General features: G+C 27.1%; 1 protein-coding gene across 7 annotated transcripts in view; it reads right to left on the bottom strand.

Moving 5' to 3' along the window:
* Window positions 1–588: 588 nt before the first annotated feature.
* Eph (Eph receptor tyrosine kinase) overlaps window positions 589–20,078 on the bottom strand; it is a 307,148-nt gene continuing 287,658 nt past the window's right edge. For 3 of the 7 annotated variants that reach the window (XM_043043347.3, XM_087150379.1, XM_071181350.2), the window contains exons 4-17: window positions 19,028–19,183; window positions 17,715–18,017; window positions 16,066–16,280; window positions 14,774–14,855; window positions 14,273–14,381; window positions 14,078–14,154; window positions 11,440–11,484; window positions 8,911–9,054; window positions 7,549–7,796; window positions 7,106–7,204; window positions 6,878–6,988; window positions 6,099–6,293; window positions 4,610–4,752; window positions 589–2,614 (exon numbers count right to left, since the gene is read on the bottom strand). In XM_043043347.3, coding sequence (XP_042899281.2) covers window positions 2,347–2,614; window positions 4,610–4,752; window positions 6,099–6,293; window positions 6,878–6,988; window positions 7,106–7,204; window positions 7,549–7,796; window positions 8,911–9,054; window positions 11,440–11,484; window positions 14,078–14,154; window positions 14,273–14,381; window positions 14,774–14,855; window positions 16,066–16,280; window positions 17,715–18,017; window positions 19,028–19,183 — 2,195 coding nt within the window. In that variant the 3' untranslated portion in view covers window positions 589–2,346. The remainder of the gene's footprint in view (window positions 2,615–4,609; window positions 4,753–6,098; window positions 6,294–6,877; window positions 6,989–7,105; window positions 7,205–7,548; window positions 7,797–8,910; window positions 9,055–11,439; window positions 11,485–14,077; window positions 14,155–14,272; window positions 14,382–14,773; window positions 14,856–16,065; window positions 16,281–17,714; window positions 18,018–19,027; window positions 19,184–20,078) is intronic. The other 4 variants (XM_071181349.2, XM_087150376.1, XM_071181352.2 and 1 more) reach the window with 2 other exon arrangements.

Below are 20,078 nucleotides of genomic sequence, written 5' to 3'. Positions count from 1 at the left end.
GATAGAAAAAAAATAGTAATCTTTTCAGTTCAATGACTTTGAAGTTTATGTGAAATTATGGAAAATAAATTGCTTGATGCAATGATATAATGGCAAAATTTAATAAAGAAATACCTTCCGTTTACATTTATAATATAATGCTAAAAGAAACTATTGCCTGATAATACCTACAAATGCTTTCAAAATTAATTTCAAAGAAATATTAATTATTTCAATTAAAACTGTAACCGATAAAATGCTCAGTGAAGTAACACTCAAAACATAAACAATGAGGTTAAAAGCTTACAGTAAAAAAAAAGGTGAAAAAGAATAAATAAAAGCTTTGGCACGAATTTATGAATAAAAAGTAACAAAAAAAATAAATTTTGTTAAAAAATTTTTCAGAGCCTCCACGTAAAATGTAAAAATGAATAAAATTATATGGCCTGAATATAATATCACATAACTGGTGAATTTTAAAATATAGAATTATTGAAGGAATATGCATAAACAAAGTTGCTGAGATAAATTGTTTTGTCCATTTAAAAACAATGAAAGATTCATTTTTTTTAATTGAACAAATTAAAGAAAAACACATGAACAATAAAATAAATTACATGTAATCAGTGTAGAACACCAATTGTTTTATTGTAACTTAAAATAGCTTGAGCATTACAACAATTCGATCTTGAATATAAAGCGTTCTTTTTTTTTTAATCTGTAAAAAAATATTTAATTTCAATAATAAAAACAGCAGTTTTCATTAACCAAAAATTTAGCTTAAAGCAAGCTGAAACTGACATATTTCATCTTGCCATGTTCTATAATTGAAGTGCAAAGGGCAATATAGTTATACGCCACATTTTTGTATCAATTTGTTCCTTAATTTCATAACCAGATAGGTGTTTAACAAATTCCTAGATAGCAGCATGATCTTCAGGCATATGTGGAAACTGATGTTTTCACATAAAGACTTTCTTGAACAATTTTGAAAAGTGGCTTATCATTAAATTGCCATTAGCCTTTCAATGCAATTTTGGGCAAATTTGCAGCACATTAAATTGTAACATTAATAAAAACTCTATCAAGTGCCTACATTTAATATCTAAAAATTGTACAGATTTTTGGAATGGAAATTTGTATCAAATCTGGAAAGTGTTTTATATTTAAAACCTATCATTGTTATAACTTTCAGTCACAATTTTATTTTTAACCTAGAAGTTTTGGTGTAGTTCTGGTTTTACTTGCTAATTTTATAAAATGCTGATTAGTGAATCAAGAGTAAAAAGTTTGATCTTAGGGTGATTGTGAGTTTCAGTGCTTGAAGAAAAAACATTTGTTGAAAGAAAAATGATTGAATTGTCAGTCATTCCAGAAAAAAGCTTCATGTGACACAACAATACAAATACTCTACTTCTCCACACTTAGTATTGCCATGATGAGATTCCTTGTGTAAAACAGAACTATTTCTATCAAAAAATTTACATTTAACAAATAATTCTACTCATATATATATTTATATCTTTGCATATATTGATAGTTTGCCATTGTACACAAGCTGTTTCAACTCTAAAAGTTTTTCAAAAAAGAAAAAAAGGAACAAGAACATTGTTTCTATAGTGCATGCATCACAGAAATAAATTATAAAAATGGTTCTAACAAAATGAAATCACTATTAAAATCATCCCCGTAACGGAACATGCAAGAAGCAAGGGGCAGGCGATAACAATGACGCACTCGTCGAGGATGGATAACAAAAAAAAAGAGGGCGAATTTTGCCATTTTGTCACAAATAATAAGCACCATGGTTTCCATCGTAAGGGAATAATAGAGAGGAAATGAAACACATTTACACACTTTACACAACACACACAGCCCTTCAATATTTACACACGGAAGATCACAGATGAAAATGAAAATAACGACGAGCATCGTTCGTGATGCTACGGTTGCGGATAAGGTTTTAAGTACACATCAGCATTTATTTGCATTCAAGTGGAATGATATGCAACCGCAACCAAACTTTTGTCCTGGCATGCCGGTGGGATAATCTCAGATTGTGGAATTAGGCCCACATTATGAAATATATCCAATAATCTGATATGTCAAATATATACAAAAACCAAATTTCTTCTTATTGTTGACTAATCTGGTTATCCCAGATAGGAACAGATGCCATCGATGAGCATATGGTAGGCCGGCAGGAAGAGCCAATGACACCAAAACGGCGACACACTGATGTGAGGACAAAACTGCCTCATTTGCAATGGCACCTGTTGTAGATGGGGTCACTGCACTGAATATTGTCATCAGTAAGCGACCACACAAATTTATTTTGAAATCCTAGTGAAGCTAATTTGAGCTTTGCTATACCAGAAAACCTTCAGACATGTTTGCATTTAGCTGAGCTCTCATTGTCTGGATACTGTTGATGATTTTCTTCTGGTGACCAACTAGAGTCACACCCAAAGCTGTCAAGTCTTTCAGTGTGATCCTAGTGACTGCATCCATGGTCGTGATACCTGCCTGCTGAAAATTCTCCTGATAGCGGTTCATCTTGATTCCACTGAGCCACTCGTCAACGGTTTTGAACTGTGTCATGTCAGGAGCATTGGGGTCCAGTGGATTTTGATGCCTAAAGAATAAAAGACTTTAATACCCCAGGCAGAAATAATATTAACAAATTAATAAAATATTAATTAAATTTCCAGAAATCACAATTCTATTATATACACACACACATATATATATATATATAGCTCATGGGCTGCAATAGCAGCACAACTCAAAAAATCAAGTTTTGAGATAAGTGGGTTTAAAGTTTTCATTGCTAGTGAAAATGCATAAGAAATGCTTTAGTTTGCTTAAACGAAGATTACCATCAAGTTGAATTATGAGTTGTGTTAGTATTGCTGCTGAAAAGAATGTGTATTATAATATTTACAACTGTTCTTAGTCCAAAACAAGTGTTCTTTGAGTTGTGCCACCATTGCAGCCCATGAGCGATATAAAGATTTAAAAAAATCAATTGTTCAAAAATTACTCTTAACCCCTCTTTTCCAAGAAGATTTTAGTGAATTTTCCTAATCTTGGTAAAAGTTTCAAATTAATGACAGTTTTGTCTTATTCTAAACCATAGAATATATATCAAAACACTTATATGTCCCATTGAAGTTAAAAACAAATTCAGAAAAAAAAATATTAAAAACTATTTTTTAGGGGGGGGGAATTCAATATTTAGTAACATAAATTAATTTATTTTCCCTGGCGTTTTCACATTTTAAACAAATTTGACTGTTTCCAGACCAATGTAGTCCCTTAAATTTTTCCAAATCATCCTGATTTCTCTGTTTAGCGGCTATTTTGTTAAAATACGATGATTATGATTGGAAAATAAGCTCTTAAATAAGACTAACACCCACCAGAATGAATTTTCCCCCCACTCCATAGCACTCTTATACATGAAATACAAATAAGAGGGTTTTAATTTTAAACAACTGCAAACAAAATGATAATTTGTTTTATAAGTGCACCTTTCAGTAATTTTTTTTACAATTAAAATCAAGAACAAGGTCTTTCTATTAAACTATAACTGCAAAACTAATCCAAACTTAGACATTTTTTCTCCCTCTGCTCTTTTTTGCTTTCATTCAGAGAAGTTAGAAACAGCAGAGCTGTTAAATCAGAAGTTGAAGCTTAACTCTGAACTTTTCTGAAAGTTTAACTCAGACTTAATGTTTGATTAAAACTTTCATTAAATACAAAGAAAGTAGTGATATTGTTACTAAGTAAATAATATTTCTGAATTATATATTTATTTTTTAATGAGAGATTTCGGAATACAAAAGGTGAAGATCAGGTGGTTCATTGTCATACTGAGGAAAAGGTTGCTTAGAAACTTCCTTAAAAGAAAGCTTCAATTTTGATGATTACTTATTCATTTATTATTAGAATACGGTTAAAATTTACATAAGAGTTTAAATTAACATAACTACTATGACAAATACATACTAAGACTATTACATAACTACTATGGTTCCTGGATCAAGTATTGGCGGAAATTTGAGTTGTGGAGAATATTTTGATGGAACTAACCCGCATTTGAATTACATGGAGAGTAAAACCACAAAAACCTCCACGGCTAGTCTGACGGCAAGGGGACTCTAACCTATGATCCATCTACCACTGAGGATATTTTATATTAGCACTGTGGTCGGTGCAAAGCGGACGTGGAATTTCCTATCAACCAGTCATCACTGGTATTCAAACCCAGTTCACCTCATTGGAAGGCGAACGTTCTATCCCCTGACTCACCACGGTGCAATATAATATATAATAATCATCTGATATGACCTAACTTTTAATTAACTATAATAGGCATCAAAGAAAAAAATTTTTTAACTTCATGATTTCAGCTCAACAGCCTCAGCATACAGGAATTACTTCTCTGCCTTTAAGTAGTTCTAAGTGAGTCACTAAACCTCAGAGAGTGAATTGCTATTCACTAAATTTATTAATAAATAAAACATTTTAAATACTTTAGATTAAGGAAAAAATATTATAGTTACTAAAATTATAAAGAATGCAAATGTTTCCAAATTGGCTTTTAGTGTTGATTGGATGCTTTTACCTGTTCTGAGCAATTTTCTTCAAGCTTTCTGGACACCTCATTAACTTATCTAATGTTTTCACAATAACAGCAAATGTAGGCCTGTGAGCCCGCTCCTTTTGCCAGCAATCTAGCATTAGCTGATGTAAAGCTTCAGGACAATCCTGAAACATAGAGGTCAAGAAATACATTTAAAAATGACATCCTTCATTGATGACTAAACATTTTCAAAAAATTTTGTGCATTCCTCAAGAAATAAATTTGAAATAGAAGATTCTAGATCTAGGAGGAAAAATTCAATATAAGATCTAAACTAAAAAAATTAGTTTAAAATTAAGCTACAAAAAGATCTTTCATTATTCAATCATCTCTTAACCACTACAATGTTTAAATCATTAATTACTTTCAAATATTACAAAAACAAATAAATAAAAAATTATTGAAAAAAAAAAATTTTTTTTAGCAATATTTAAAAAAATTTTTTAAGTGCTTAAATAGCTTGTGCACAAATAAGCACAGAGAAATACAATAAATAACATAAAAATGTATCAAATGGTAAAACTCTAATTGAATTTAATAGATTTGAAATCAGAAAGCAAAATTGATCTCATTTTATAAAAATTAGCTCATGAGCTAATTCTAATTCATTTCTGAGTTGAAATTTAAAAAGAAAAACATTGCTAACATATAATTAAAAATAAATTACAAATGTTACATAATTGTGGTAAGTAAAATTTGAATTTTCTCAAGAACAGTATTGAGAAAGGTATTAATGAGCATAAATCTTTTACTTTAAATGCTAAATCTTGTACTATAAGAATTTAAACTGCCAAACATGCTACTTCCCAGCTTAAAAATAAAAGCAAAATCCTGTTACAGTGTTAAATAAAGATAATGTAGCTAACTAAATATTAACTTCACACTACACTGAAAGTAAGACATACACTTCGGAGTTCTATCCAAAATTGTCGTCAATAGCTCGCCAGTGTAGCATTAAGTGACATTAATGCTGAAATCAACTTTACAAGTTTATTTAAATATAAAATTGTTTCAAAACAGTCTATCATGCTTTGTGTTAAAGGTTAAGATAATCGAAATCAATAATATAGAATCAGGGTAAAACTCTTTGGGATAATAAAATAAAATATAGATAACCACAATTGTTCATAAATGTATTAACTTCACAATCTTTAAATTTAAAACCAACCGAAATTGACAAAATTGTTGGAAATTTTTTTTAATTGCTCTTGATAACTTACATTTCTTTTATAAATAATCTGTACTTAAATGCATATTTTAGTGTTTTTAAGCACTTTTATGTAAAAATTATTTCACGGCATTAATATTGATACGTTGCCAAAGATACATTGCCATGTCAAGAACAAGTATTATAAAATTTTTCTATTTTAAATAAAAAAACAACTAAATAAAAGAAATGTTTATTTCATGCATAATATGAGTGGACTCCTTATAGTTTTATTATCAACAATTAATGAAATAACAAGTTTACCATCGGCGCTGGAAGTCTGTAACCCTTTTCAATACTTTTTATCACGTCTTGATTTGACCAGTTCCAATAAGGCCTCTCACCATATGACATCACTTCCCAGAATACAATACCATAACTCCAAACATCACTGGCCGAAGTAAATTTTCGATAAGCTATAGCCTCAGGGGCTGTCCATCGCACCGGAATCTTACCACCCTAATGGAAATAGACAATAGTTATAACTACTAAGAAGAAAAAAAATAGCTTAAAGTTGCTAGTTAAAAATAACAGTTAATAATAAAAATCTAGTAAACAACGTTTTGACTATGTAATTATTGGAAGTAGTTAATCCACATGAGTAGTAATATTACTTTAGTAGTAGTTTTTTTTATTTACTTATTTATTTATTAATTTTTAGATATTATGTTTAAAATCTAAACAATGGTAAGTAACTAGACAAAGAATTTCTTCCCAATATTTTTTGAAAATATTGTTAAAAAGAACTTTATTTATTAGCCTTTCAAGCCTATACGTACACGATTTTAAACAAAAGATGATAGAACTATACATAATAGAAAATAACAAAATTTACATTTATATTATTAACTATTTTAGGTTTACATAATTTCTTTTTTTTTAAATATCATGCAATTTTAAAAATTTTATTCTCCAAAATGCACGCAAAATATGATAAAAAGAGATACTAGAAAAATTATGAGTTTCAAAAATTTATTTATTTTTTTAATAACTTATGTACGTTATTTTAAATATTTGTAACATTTGTTTAAAAAAGTTCTTACTCTTGTGGTATATGCTCCTTCTGTAGCGCTTTCTATTTCTCGGGATAGCCCAAAATCTGCTATCTTGCAAATTAAGTTGCCATTGACTAAAACATTTCGAGCGGCAAGATCCTAAAAAAGTTAAATTGTCAAAAATTATAAATGTTCTTTTATTGCTCTAAAACATTTATTATAAAAATACATTGAAATGTAGAATAGTGAATAATAATAAATAATTACAATACTTACCCTGTGCACATAATTCATTTCTGCTAAATATTGCATTCCAGCTGCAATACCTCTAAGCATACCAACCAACTGGATAACTTGAAATTTGCCATCATTAGCCTAAATGAAACAAATAAATTTAAAATTCCTGAAACATGAAATTTATCAAACAAATCTAATTTAAGAGACATTTTTTAAAAGAATAAGGTTACTAGATGAAAGATCTTATTTTAGTTTTATTCAACCATACAACATTAGATTAATTTTGCCAAGTCTTTTAACTTCATAGATTTCAATAAATGGAGGCAATTTAATTTAAATTACATAATTTTTAAATTAACCATCTGCTAACGGATGGTTAACATGTGGATCCCATGTGATGGTACAACATGGAACACCGCAAGCAAAGGTTAATTTGAAAGGGTATTTACATAGCTAATGAACAATTAAAAGTTGAAACATACCCTTAAAAATGTGTCCAATGATCCATTTTCCATGAATTCAGTTATAATCATCACAGGATTACTTTTGGTAACAACACCTTGCAAATATATAACATTGGGGTGATCAAACTGTCCCATAATACTGGCTTCAGTTAAGAAGTCCATGCGAGCCTTGTCTGATGAGCTTGGTTTCAGGGTTTTTATGGCCACACTTACTTCTGTTTGACCTTGAAGTTTCAACCTACCTTTACAAACATCTCCAAACTCACCTAGGAAGAAAAAAATCACGCAAATAAATACATAGTTTATCAGAGGTTGCTTAAAAATAATTTTTTGATGCCAATCCTGAGAACCCTTTTTAGTGTTTTAAGTAGTAAATTTTACATACCCATTAAAAATATTATCCAAAATACTTAGAAATACATTTTAATATTTTAAGTAGTATTTTTTACATACCCATTGAAAATATTTTCCAAAGTATATAGAAATACTTTTTAATACATTAAGAAGTAATTTTCAAAATATTTAGGAATACTTTTTTATATATTAAGTAGTAATACTTACACACTCATTGAAAATATTTTCTAAAATATTTAGAAATACTTTTTTAATTTAATACTTTTAAAGTAGTAATTTTTACACACCCATTAAAAATCTTATCAAACTATTTTTAGAATTAATTTAAGAAAAATGGAAAAAGATAGAAACACAATTTTCAATAAAAAAAATTTTTGCATTAATTTTAAAGAAATACTATCCAAGTCAAATTATATCATTTCAAACTTAAATAAGCAGAATTTTCAAAAAGATGTGCATGCAAGCCCAATGAAATGTTGTGTACATAACATTTATTGTATAAAATATAAATAATTCAATTGCTAAACTGTAATTTAAAATAGCGTTAAACCATTTAATAAAAAAAACTGCACTGTTAGAGGTTCTAAAACTAAATTATGTTCCATTACAGTTCCAAGAAGTTTGCACATAACAAGAAAAAGATTTATGTACATCGTAAAAAATTTTTAAAAAAAAGTAAATAAATAAATAAATAATGGAAAAGATTTTTGTAGATTTTAGAACTTTAAAGAGCCAAACAACTTTGGAGTACCAAATTCAAGTCTTCAGAATTTATAGAAAAATATTTCCATTAATTCAATACTCTTTCTGTAATGTACAAAAAATAAATTAACAAATAAATAATAATATTTTTTTTTAGAATTGTTTAATCGTTAAACTGTTTTATTTTTAAACTTTCTCTAGTTTTATAATCATGATTTAAATTTTTAATAATTACAAAAAAAAATTAGCACTAAGTTTTGCAGTTTCCGCACTGTCAACTTCTTTTTTACAGAAAAAAAATAATATGAATTTATTCTGTTTTACCTCCCCCAATAATAGATTCAATGGTGATATGTGATGCATCAATTTCTTTAGTAAACTCTCGAACTGCCTGATTTGGATCTTCGTAAGTATGAGGATCAATATATGCTCTTGCAGCTCCGCACTGAGTAAACAAGGGAGTGGTCACTATATGAAAAAAGATTTATTACTTTTAGACATTTAAATGTATTGAAAAATGTAAAAAATAAAAAGTGCTCCATTTAATGTCAGAATTAGAAAGTTTTTTAATGCAAAAATTATAACATTGAAAATATTTATTTGAAAACATGTAAATAAGTTTCCTTTAATATAATAAAAAATGAAACTTGTACTCAAATAAAAAAATAATTTGTCTTTAGAACAATCAAATCCAGATTGAATTTAAAAGTAAATTCAATGTTAAATAGCAAATAATTTAACATACACTTTTTGAAAAAGTACTCTTTTTCTAAGAATTTCAAATATATTTTCAATTTAGATATTTTTTTTCCTTTTGAAATTTGAGAACTTCTATTCTAAACTTTTGTAAATTTTACAATTTTCTTAAATAAAACCAAAAAGTTTTCAATCGGCATTTTTTTTCACTTAAATTTTTTAATGACATTTAATCTAAAGAAACAAAGTATTATGAAGAAATTTAAATTTGGAATAAATAAGTTGACGTACAGCAAATTAAAGAAAGGCAATTTTTTTTAACAACTATAGATACTGATCGTAACAATTACTAATATTAAATAATAGTTAAATATTTTAATTTGTTTATATAGTATATATTTTGTAATTCATTCAAGGCTACCATTCTAAATTTTAAAATTGTATTTTGGAGCAGATATTTAGATAAGGGGCCGTTCAAAAAGTACGTACACAAAAATGGAGAAATTTTAAGCCCCTCCCCCCCTTTGTACATTACCGTACATAAGGTCTTACTCCCCCCCCCCTTAGAGTACGTACATTTTATTAGTCTACCCCCCTTTTTCATAAAAATTAGAATAATTATGTTTTGAATAAAATTAAACATTTACTTAAGGAGTGTGTAGGATAAAGTCAAATTTAAATTTGGTGTATGTTTATAAAGTACGTACTTTGTATAATACCTCCCCCCCCTCCCCATCGTACAAAACCGTACATAATAGCAAATCCCCTCCCCCCCTTCGGGATGTACGTACTTTTTGAACGGCCCCTAAGTCATGTAACCTCATAGGTATATATATATATATATATATATATATATAACTAACTGAATATATTTCATATAGAAAAGAAATGGAAATTTGAAGACTAAAATAAATAAAATGGAAATTTAAAGATAATATAAATTCAATTTTATTAGGATCATTTATAACATTCAATGTAAGCCAAATTTGGAGGCAACATTTTTCGATACATTAAATGGAAATTTTGTCTAAAACATTTTAACTGAAAAAATTTGCAAAGGAGTTAATAAACATTACTTTTCTAATGCAAAAAACACAATAAAAACTTTATACAACAATGAATTTAACTATATTTTACGAAATAGTTTTAAGTACTTGTATTGAAACTCTGAAACAAATTTCAAATCAAAAAACCACAACTAATTAATTTCCAAAGTACTTTTTTTTTTCAATACTTTTTTCTAATAGTCTCAAATATTTTTCTTTTAATATCTATTAATTTACCACTGATGAACTTTTTAATTAAAAGAATAAATTGAACTTCATTTCAAATGAAGTTTATTCAAAAATTTTAACAATGAATATTGGGTGTTCTAAAAAATAATTTACATATTATTTGAAAAATAATTTTAAAAAAATAAAACTGAAGAAAGAAAAGTGCGGTTTGTTGCACTCAGCTCAAGAAACTAGGAATATACTTCGCAAAATTTCAAAATTGGTTACTTAGTTCATCAATAGATGGTGCTGCAAACAGGAAGAACTATAAAACTATGTTATTTGCTACAGACCTGTCCATTCCAACTAAATTATTTAAATGAATGTCTGATTCTGTCCGGAGATTGTATCACATTTTTGGCTGAAAATGGAGGCTATTTCAGTACAATTTTTTAATAGTTTTTCTTGTTTGAAGCACAATCTGTGGACAAACTTTACATTCAATTTTAAAACTTATTAAGATGAAATGTTACTGATATTTCAGCAGGATGCAACAAATGACTTTTTGTTTTATCAAATAATCGGTAATTTTTTGATAAATCACTTTTTGTATTATCAAATAATCGGTCATTTTTTGATAAATCACTTTTTGTATTATCAAATAATCGGTCATTTTTTGATAAATCACTTTTTGTATTATCAAATAATCAGTCATTTTTTGGTAAATCACTTTTTGTATTATCAAATAATCGGTCATTTTTTGATCATCTGATGCAGCATTTATTATCTAACTCACCCATAATTTATTCGAAATCACAATGGTTAAATAAAAACTAGAAAAACGTTTAATGTAAGTAGGATATTAAAATACACACATAGAAAAAAAAAAAAAAACAGGGACATAGCGCAGATATTATTGAGAGACAGCAAAACAGCTACTTACACCATGCAGTGGGAACAATAGGTGGGTGAACAAGAGCTGGCACTACTGTTAGGGGTAGAAAGGCAGATATGTCAGTTTGTGATTCGTTTTTTTTTAAAGGACTACATTTTTATTTCAGAAATGAAACTCACTCCTTTAATAATGATTACAAGGCACAGAGATATCAGGATTCATTGTATAAAAATTTTAAGCATATTGTTTCTTTAACTCATTACAGATTGAAACGCCAAAGAAAATACCTTCATAAGCACTTTACTGTTGCTCTTTGCTTTAAATTATGACTGGTTCGTGATCTTAAAATTATTATGATCAAATAAACCAGAAAGATATTAAGCTTTTATAAGTATTTCATTACAGTTCCTTGCATAAAACTATAACTGCAGTAGGATTTTTTTAAATCATAAGCAAATTAGCATTATTGTTAAATTATTATTTTGTATTATACAACATAGTTGTTATTGTCAAAATATTTTGTTGGGAAAATTTTGTGTGTTAACTAACCTAACCGTATGGCATGCCACTCTATACATGGGGAGTGCTGAATCAAGAATGAAAATGTACATGTTTAAATACATTTAATAATTTATAGTTGGAACAAATTATCATTTTATGTAGGCACCTTTAGCAATGCAAATTGCAGTATAATGGAGGAAAACCCCTAAGAAATCCAGTTGAAAGACTTTATGACAAGCAAAGATATTTAAGATTTTAAATATACATATATTGAAATAGTGCAATTAATTCAATCAAAATGATTTATCGCAATAAACCAATGCTAGTATCTTTATTACATTTACATGTTTCATGATAAGTAGTAATTTATTTTCTAAAATTAAATATGGTTTTACGTGCCTAAAAAAGCTGATTTAAAGTCTGCAAACAAAATTTGCTAACTGATTATTAGACTGTATCATTTATTAAAAAAAATTAAAACAAAACAACAATTAAAATAAAACAATGATTATAACAATCTTTTGAAAGTAGAAATCATTTTATATCAGTCAATAATGGGTTAAAGAACTTGATAGCTTGACATTTTTAATCAACGCTGCTTGAAAGCAAAACTAATGCCTATTCATCATAAAATTGTAATTAAGTGATATACTGTGCTATGTAATTAAAATCATTAATTATTTCATAGTTTTGTTATAAGAGTGAGTAAAACAAAAAATTCTTCTGACTTCGGCAGTTTTAATCGAGGACAGAATACACCTAAACATATTTTTTTTAGAAAGTGTCAATAGTGTATATGAGTTCACAACTCAATTTATTTCATAAATCTATTATTTTAGTGAGTTCAGTATTTTATTAATGAGTATTTGCAAAACAATTTACACTGTTAGGTGCAATTAATGGGAGTTATTTGAAAAGTTTTATTTATCGATTTAATTTTATATCAAAGGTTAAGAATGAATTAGTAACTGTAAAAACTTTTAACAGCTCTCAAACTTATTTCATGATTTATAAAGAATGAATTATTAATTAATAATTTGCAGAAAAAAACTGCAGCCAGAAAAATTTTCTGTTATAAAATTTAGGCAGAAAAACAAATTATCTATATTTTAGACAATTATGTTGTCATGCAAATATGGTTATAATAGAATGCACAGAGGATATAAAAGCAATGCTAAGCAGGGGCCATCAACCATCACCAAATATTAGCCAAGCCCAAAATTCAAGCACAGGATAAATGGACAAAACACATACAAAAAGACAATTATAAAAATTTATTTAAACATATAAAAACTGGGCTGATGGCAGAACAAAATATATAAATTTAAAAAATAAAACAAATTAAAAAGATCCTCAATGGAATTTGCATTTAGGTCATTCGAATAATCAATAGACAGTAAAAATTATATTTATATTACAAAAATATAACCTATTTTAAAATTTTTAACCAAAGAAACTATTACAAGAAATTCTTAATCATTAAGAAAAACTTATACATATTAAACAGTTACAAATAAATAAAAAAATATCTCGCTGATTTCAAAAAAATCATTCTTACTTAATTCTTACTTATCTATACTTAAATAATTAAAGAATTTATTTCACTTTTAACACATTTTATCAAAGTGTTGATTAAGCAGAATATGAAATTTCTGGTTTGAATTTAAAAGTAAAAATCTAGAACATGATTGAATAACAAATGAAAACTCTGGCAGTTTAAATAATTATTATCAAAAAATCATTAGAAATACCAATTTACAAACAATTAAAATTTTTAAAAATTACATACTAATTTTTAATATGGAAATTTTTATAAATAGTTATTCTAATTAAAATCAATACTTTGAATATTAAATAATTATAGAATTTATTTCATTTCAAAGTGTTGGTTAAAGGTAAAATGAAATTCCTCTTTAAAATTAAGAAATAAAAATTCAGCATGAGATTTAAAAACAGATGAAGAATCTGACAATTTAAATAATCATTATCAAAAATACCAATTTGCCGATAATTGGAATAAAGTTTTTAAAATAATATAAAAATAATGTAACAGCAGTAAATATAACTGATTTTCAAAAATATGTAGCTGATTTTCAAATCTTATAAAATGAAAGAGGAAAGAAATTAATTAAAAATTTAGTGTTCAAAATGTTTTGTATAAGAAAATAAAAGCAAAAATCCTTACATTTCTTACCTTCCCCATTTCGATATTCTAAGGTATCACAATCACTTGGTTGCTTTTTATTACACTCATCAGAGCTTCTAGAAGAAATTTGTATTTAAAGCATTATTAGTTTGGAAATAACAACAATAAATAGGCAAACTTTAAGCAATAGGAAATAAATTAAGTGAAATAAATAAAATTATTTGTGTAACTTACCTTCGAATGTAAAAGACGATGCAAACAATAACTATAATTATGAGAAGAAGTACTGCTATAGCAACTCCTGCTATGATTGGCACTTGAACTTGATCGTCAGTTACAAGTTCTATAAATAAAAATAAAGTTTCACCCAAAATACCTCATTTGAAAAACATTTTTCAGACTATTATTATTTACATTCAATAAAAATTTTCTCATCATTTACACAATTTCTAACAAGAAGAAATATAAACATTATATTTTTAAAGAAACAGTAACTAATAACAATTATAAAATGGAAAAAAAACTGTTTATAACATATTATACTGTTACTGACATATTATTAAAAAAAATACAGCAACTTCAAATATACTATAAACAACTTATCAACTATTTCATTCATATAATGAATGAAAAAATAGTTAAAAATTAAAATAATAGTTAAATTAATTTGGATTACTTATAATTAAGAATGGGTTTTTAAAAGACATATTTCAAATATTCCAGTAATATTATTACCTCTAGTTGCAAGTTTTGCTCCAGTCATTTTAAATATTGGTTTAGTGTAATCACCCCAACCATGAGTAGTTTTTGCTCGTACCTAGAAACGAGATATGATTTTAAATAATGTAAGTAAAATGAAGTACAAAAAGCTGTAAGAAATCAGAGGGGAGTAATAAATGTGTTACATTAAAAGGCAAAGAACAAAACATATTTCAAGCAATCGGAATCAACAAATCACAAAAGAGATAGTATAAATACTCATTGTCATTTGATGTTATAAAATAATACTGAATAAACAATGTAGTAAAAATAGTCTTTTATCAATAACAATAAACTAAGTTTACATTAGTAGTAAAATTTTCATGTTACATTAAAGTTGGACTGAAAAGTTATTAGGGGAAAAAGCAGTTTGCTATAAAATAATAAATTGAGTTAATTGTGGAATTTTTCATGCAATTATGTTGGCAAGATAATTTTACACAAAATTAAAAACTGACTATTTTTCTAAAATGTATTGAACACATTAGAAATGGTGAACATCAAGTATCTAAACACTCAAAAGTTTTTAACATCTGAAAAAGTTCATGCAAAAAAAAAAATTTTTTACCACTTTTATTCCGGATAACATGGGAGAAAATCATCCAGATTCAAAATGCTTGAGTTAACTTACAGAGTGTAATGTTGCAAAAAGGGCCAGATTGGCTTGGCCCCTCAGTTACAAACAAATATACATCATCATCACCAACAAAAGGAAGAATTTAAGAAAATTTAAAAAAAATTTATCATTTAAAAAAATTTATAGGCAAAATTTGATACAGATATATTTTTGGAAAAAGTTTAAGAAGCCATCAAATGTTCACATCTTTCAGCTTCTCGCTACTGAACTCTTCGGCATTCTCACTTTCTTCTAACAGCTCTAACCTTCAAAGAGGCAGACAGGGCCACACTGCTCTGGACTAGACAGTTTAAAGGCCTAAGTCGTTACAGTAGTTTTGGTAACGGTCAATATTGTTTATTTTTCTGAATCTCTCAAATTTAATGCTGAATATACTTCAAAAGGCTGTCTCCCTTCATGGAGACCACACCGATTCGGGTCAGGCTGCTTAAAAGCTATTTCGTTACAGTAGGATTGAGAAGAAAAAATTTAACCATCGCCATACAAAAAAAAATTTGTAGAAGATTTTATTATCGAAGTATAATAATAAATAAATAAAAATGCAATGGAATGGGATAACCTGATCTAAAAAAAATATGACAAGAATAGTTTTAGAAAATACACTATAATATAAATGAAAAGAGGCATTTACCTGGAAACCATAAAGGGTTCCTTCTCTGAGATTGGAGATGATAATATCCTCTTTCATGGTTGTAGAAATAGAACCATTCTTTTCATGACCTTTCACAAAATACCTCACTTCATAGTTTTCAGTAACAGAGAATGGATCATCCGGAGGATCCCATTCCAGGCCGATTTCAGAGCTTTTCACTGATTTTATTCTAACATTAGATGCAATTGAAGGAACTGTAATTAAAGACAATATATAAGACAATCAACATATAAATTAAAACACATTCATAAAAATAAAGCTAAAGAATGAGTAAAGAGCACAAATAATGCTAGCTTTATTCATATACAGCACTAAGTAAAACTTTTCCACACCTGGATATTTTTAAATAAATATTGTAGCTTTTATTACCTTAAATTATATATATAAAAAAATAATAATAAAATTTTATAATTAAACATAATAAATAATAGACCTCTTTTCTTAAAACAATAAATATACTTCATTAAAAAACAGTATAAATGAATTAAACTTGTAAGAGCAAAAAAATAATCTCAAAAAATTAATATAATTATACTATTTCAAAACATTAAATAAGTATAAATAAAATATTATTTTATAAGTTCATTCATACACCAAATTTAACTTAAATGAAATAAAGATTTAGGTTTCATTAATTTTACTCTCTTACAATCAATAAATAGCATTTAAAATATTTATAAAAGAGAAATTAATAGAAAATTTCAAAAAATCTATCATAATTTAAAAAAAAAAAAGCATTTTTTAACAATAAAATAAATATGCTACTATGAGGCATTAAACAATTTTTGAAAACATGCTGTATTTAATCTGTAGGCTTTCATTAAATTTATTATCAAAATTCACATTTTGTAGCTCAATTTAATACTTTTTTCATTAGTAGAATATACATACACTCAGTGTGTTACATAATAACCACCCTTAATATATAATTTTAGAATGCTTGACAAAAAATTTAAAAAATATTCATATTATTGGTCTTTAATTAAGATTTAAGTTAAGAAAATAAAACAATGCCGGAGAAATTTAAAGAAACACCACTGAAGAGACAGCAAGCCTCAAAACCTATTTGAATGCTAGAAAGTAGAAAAAAGTTGATAAGCATCATCTGTAAGACCTCCTCACAGTCTTGCCATACAATCAAACTGGTTTTGATATGTTTTTCATAAAATCTCCCTCATAGGTACAGATTTTCAGAGATGTCAACTTGCTTTGGACAGCAAATAAATATTTTAAAGTGGTAGTTTATCAATTGTGATTCTAGGTTTAATAAATTCAATGTAGTAGATTTTTTTCCACCACTATTTCTAAATAGTTCGTAGGTTTATATAATTCACCACTTAATAGTACTTACACCATGCTATACCTTTTAAAAAGCAAGCAAAAGTGTCAAATATTTGCAAAATTTGCTTTGTAGCTATTTAGCGTTTTTTTTTTAAAAATTATTTTGGCTCGTTCGGAGCAGTTGGCATCGCTGGATTTTAATAGCTTTTTTCTTCTTCTCTTTTTAAATAATAATCTATATCTCTTAATGTGTATACCTTTTTGACTTCATAATTAGACAAGGATTTTAGAAATATGTACTAAAGGCAGTTATAGCAAAACACCTTGTGTGTAGTATTCTTCCTTACCCGAGGCTTCAGTAGTGATGGTGATTTCTGAAAACTGACTGTTTGTGAAGCTAGAAACTCCATTTTCAGCATATACCATAAAAGTATAGGTAGTAACTGGACTCAGCCCTGTAACTGTAACTTTTGTGTCAGAAAATCCTTGTTGAGCAGGAACGTAGGACACACCAGCACCACACTTGTCACACACAACTTTATAGAAAGTGTCATTGCGACCACCCAAAAATTTCGGAGGTAACCAGGAAAGAAGCACAGAAGACTGATCAACAAATGTCTCTGATAAATTTTGAGGTTGGGAAGGTGGTTCTAAAAAATAGAATGTAAAAATTAAATTATACATAACAGCAAAATAAAGTATGAAAAACAAACTATTATATTAACTATGAATTTAGGAAACTAATTGTAAATGAACTTAGATATCAATTTTCTTTGAAGAATAACTTCTTTTTTTTTTAACCAACATGAAACTAACTATTTCATATAGTTTACAGATGGGTACCAAATGCATGGGGGAGAGTGTGTATCTGATCCCTCAATAATTAAAAATCTCAAAGAATATCCCCATAATATTTTGGAGGGGAAAAAAATCAGGTATTTTTATCAATTTAAATTTATCTAGTGTAAAAACAAGATTCAAGTTATTTTAAAAGCTAATCATTTTTGCAGATTTAGCAGATGGAATTTTCATTCAGACCCTCTCAAAAATTAGACGTCTTAAGTTCTAATAAACTTTTCCACAAGTTTAGATAAACATTAAAAGAATAATAGAAAAAAAAACTACACCAATTGTTTGGTCATCAACTACGCCATTTGACAATAAATAATAAAAATAATACCAACAATCATTATAATTATAAATGGATTTTGACTATCAATTTTTTTTATTTAAGTATAGTTTTTTTTAAAGATATGCAAAAACTTATACATTTTATTTACTTTAACTAAATAAACGATGAACTAAATACATTTTTAAATTTTCAAATAGACAAAAAAAAAAAAAAAAAAAAAAAAACTTTGTTGGTTAACAGTTTAAACAGATAGGTAAAACTGTAAAAAAGCGCACAGAGAACAAGCAATTATAAAAATAGAAAGGAAAAAAAAATTGAATTTCCAAATTGTTTTTTGTACGCACTTTTCTATAGATTTACAAAGCAAGTTTCTTACATACATTTCCATCCAAAGTACAAAGCAATAAATGCACAGTGTAGATTTATTTATGATTATAAGATGATAAAACAAGAAATGCAGAACTACAAAGTAAAATTCAAATTTATAATTTGATATGGAAACTGTTTAGAAAATAATAAAAAACTTACCTGTGCAAGGCCAAGATTTAGGGTCTTTAGGTGACCTGAAATAATCTTTATCACACTGGCATTCAACAGATCCACTATAGGAAGCAGCACTATGCATGGGACATGGCATACAGAGATCATCTCCAACCTTCTCTTTGTAAGTTCCAGGTGAACACACTGAAACATTAGACAACATAATGATTAATCTTAAATAAAATAACTAAATGGAAGAACAATAATAATATCCATATTTTCAAGTTTAAGAGCCAACTTTAAGCATTGAACATTAATTTACTGTGTCAAGTCTTAAAATAAGGTAGTTTTATTAGGAAAAATATATCTGATAAAAAAAACTTCTTGATGTGTACAAACATCTAGAGCAAATTTTCTAAAATTTATTAATATAAATATCATAATTAAATTAACATAATAATAAATTAACATAAATATCATTTTATGTGTTCTTCCACTGAGTTTTTCAATTACAAAACACATCAAAAGCACTATTTGATAGAACAATTTTGTTCTTTAGATGTTTGGTATACAGCTAGAAAAGAATCACAGGCTATTTGGTAAGCAACTAAAAAAGACATTAGACGCTACTTAATAAGCAGCTTTTGGACGTTTATCACTAAGCTCTTTGATTTTAAATGCATCAATAATAATCTATTACAGGAACTCATTTTATTACATTTAAATATGAAGAATAAATTTAAAAGATTTCAACTAATTGTTAATGTGTATAACAAAATACACTACACTATAGTACACTAGTGTTGCTATTGAAAGATTACTTTCCAATTTGTCCTTTCAAAAATTCAAAATAGACTACTGATTAATAACACTTCTAAGTTTGTCTTTTTTTTATGGAATGTTGAAGCAACAAAAATTATATTGCTACAATGAAAAAAACAAAGTGCATCTTAATGTTAAATCTGGGTACTTCTTTAATCATTAAAATAATAAATTAAAAAATTTTAAAGACTTCGCTTATTTTACAGGATTTTTGTATTTACTGATAATTTTATATTTTGCATCATTAATATTCTGTACAATGCTGTTAACATTTTAA

This window comes from Parasteatoda tepidariorum, chromosome 8 (genome assembly GCF_982258835.1).
Source record: "Parasteatoda tepidariorum strain Cologne lab strain chromosome 8, Ptep-v5.0, whole genome shotgun sequence".
In the NCBI taxonomy this organism is placed as follows: Eukaryota; Metazoa; Arthropoda; class Arachnida; order Araneae; family Theridiidae; genus Parasteatoda; species Parasteatoda tepidariorum.
Note: the sequence above shows the minus strand (reverse complement) of the source record. Positions and strands in the feature narration are given on the sequence as shown.